At 57.3% G+C, this 2,356-nt stretch overlaps 1 protein-coding gene across 1 annotated transcript in view; it reads left to right on the top strand.

Annotated features, from left to right (window-relative positions):
* PRRC2B (proline rich coiled-coil 2B) overlaps positions 1-2,356 on the top strand; it is a 59,706-nt gene that overhangs the window by 5,142 nt on the left and 52,208 nt on the right. The window contains 1 exon segment of the mRNA XM_006164330.2: positions 1,986-2,058. Within this exon segment, the coding sequence (XP_006164392.1) occupies positions 1,986-2,058 (73 nt within the window).

Below are 2,356 nucleotides of genomic sequence, written 5' to 3'. Positions count from 1 at the left end.
GTGGAAACTACTGTCAGAAGCAGGCACAAAGAAAGTGTCGGGCCACGGAGAGGTTCGGTGGCCAGGGAAGTTGGAAAACAAGCCTCGTTGGCGGACCGTGCTGCCGCAGGCTGACCTGGCCTGCCCCTGTGAGGGGCCGCTGTGGTGGCACTCCACTGCATCCGTCCTGGGAAGCGCTTAGCTCGGTGTGTCTGAGGACTGATGTCTCTTAGAACACGCTTTGGGAAATGCTAAACGATGATCCTTTTTATGTGTTGACGATTTTAAATGCTTTTCTAAACAGCAAGTGATGCTTGACCACGTTAAAGTCGGTGATGCGCTTAGTCCCGCAGTCTGGCCTGGGCTTGCAGAGCAGCAGGATAGCCCTAGCTGGCAGCTAGAAATCCAGATGAAAAGTCAATGAATTTTCTAGAAGACAAGAAGAAAGGCAGACAGCAATCCGCAGTGTTTGCCAGCTCTCTGACAGCAACGCGAACTTAGTCCTTTTGGGCTGTGTTACTCGGTAGGCCCCATCCCCCTCACCAAGTGTGGGCAGGTCTATGACTGTGCTGGGACTCCCCCTGCCCAGCACAGAGGAAGATGAGAAAGAAGATGAGGAAGAAGGATCCGCTTCGTGTGAGGGTCCGTACTTACAGGCTTAGACCCACAGGAACCCATCACGCTCGCAGAGTCTGCGGACCTGACCCGTTCCCATGGTCCCAACTCTGAAACAAAGCGCAACCTGAGAGCCTCACCTTGCACTTGGTAGAAGTGGGTGTGCCTGGACCCAGCCACTGGAGACTTGCACTTCTGAGCCTTGGGAGTGGGTGGGACGGGGCCATCCACGTCTGGTGGGCTGGGAGTGCTGCGTGTCGGGAAGCCAGTCCCCAGGCCCCCTCCTGCTCACTCACTCGCACTGACTGCTTGCCCCGCTGCTCCGCCCTGGTGTGGGCTCCTGGAGCCCTTCAGCATGAAGAGCTGAGTGGTTGTGTGTGGTCTGCTCCCTGCTGGAGGCATGGAGGCCATCTGTCTCGTATGGGTGGTGGGTGGTGGGAGGGGGCAAGCTGGGCTAGAAAGGGCAGTCGTTTTAATCTGGCCAGCCAGGAACTCTGCAGCTTCGTTGCTGTCCTTGCCCACAGCTGGGGGGGAGCAGATGAGCTCCTGGTTGGGGACCTGGAGGAGGACGAGGGACAAGTCCTGGTCCTGCTGCTCTAGCCGGGTGTCTGAATCAGTCCCTGCCTCCTGAGCCTTGTCAGGGTGTGGCAAGGATGCAGTCCAGTCGAGTGTGCTGGGCCTGACATGCCCCCAAGGAGCCTCAGTGGGGCCCTTATGGAGCCGTGGCTGGCAGGCCCAGGCTGAGTGGGGCCTCCCTCTCAAGGAGCCTCGCGAAGCCACCATCATTACTGGAAGTGCTGACCCTGCCCAGCCAGTGAGAGACCAGGCACTTGAGGTTCCGGCGTCCGTGTCCCCTGGCTCGCTCACAGCCGCACGCAGGGTCTGACATGTGCTATGAGTGGGGCTGACTTTTGCCTCTGGAGCAAGATGAAGGAGCTGTGTGGGCACAAGAAGCAGCCTGACAGAGCAGAGCGTTCCAGGGCACTCATGGAGGCAGGCGTGGGTTCGAGTCCTGGCTTTGCAGTAGAACCAGCCTCAGGACGTTGAGCCAGGCACCCCTGCCTCGTCCTATTCTCATTCCCGGTCTCTGGGGCTGCTGCTCTGATTGGGATGTCCATAGCAGGCGCATGTGGTCAGAGCCCACTTAGAAAGTGAGGGTGGCCCTGCGTCCACATGGGTTGAGATGTTGGGGGCTGGCCGCCTGACACGGTCACTGCTCTGATTAGAATGTCCATAGCAGGTGCATGTGGTCAGAGCCCACTTAAAAGGTGAGGGTGGTCCTGTGTCCACATGGATTCAGATTTCGGGGGCTGGCCTCCTGGCACGCTCACTGCATCTGATACTGGACACGGGCTTGCGGAGCTGACCGCCTTCCATCCTCTCTCTTGCAGAATACCAGTTCAGTGCCAGGTGGGCCAAAGTCATGGGCACAGCTGAATGGAAAGCCAGCAGGACACGAAGGTGGTGAGTGAGTGCACGTGGCCATGGGGCAGGTGGGGGACAGCCCAGGGACCATCAGGGCAGCTTCACGATAGCACCTGAAATAGCCTTCATGCTGTAGAATTCTGATGAAATGTTTGACAAAGAAAAAAAAAGAAAGCTTTCTACTCCTCAGGCAAGATATCAGGATTTATTCTTAAGTGAAAAAAGTGCAAACCATTGTAGTTAGCGTGCTGCCATTTGTACAAAAATGGGGGTGACGGGGACCAGCAGTTAGCGTAATGGCTGTCGCTGGACTCCCACGTAGTCAACTGCGGTTAGC

The sequence above is a fragment of the Tupaia chinensis genome, unplaced genomic scaffold, assembly GCF_000334495.1.
Source record: "Tupaia chinensis unplaced genomic scaffold, TupChi_1.0 Scaffold143602_1, whole genome shotgun sequence".
Taxonomy (NCBI): Eukaryota; Metazoa; Chordata; class Mammalia; order Scandentia; family Tupaiidae; genus Tupaia; species Tupaia belangeri.
Note: the sequence above shows the minus strand (reverse complement) of the source record. Positions and strands in the feature narration are given on the sequence as shown.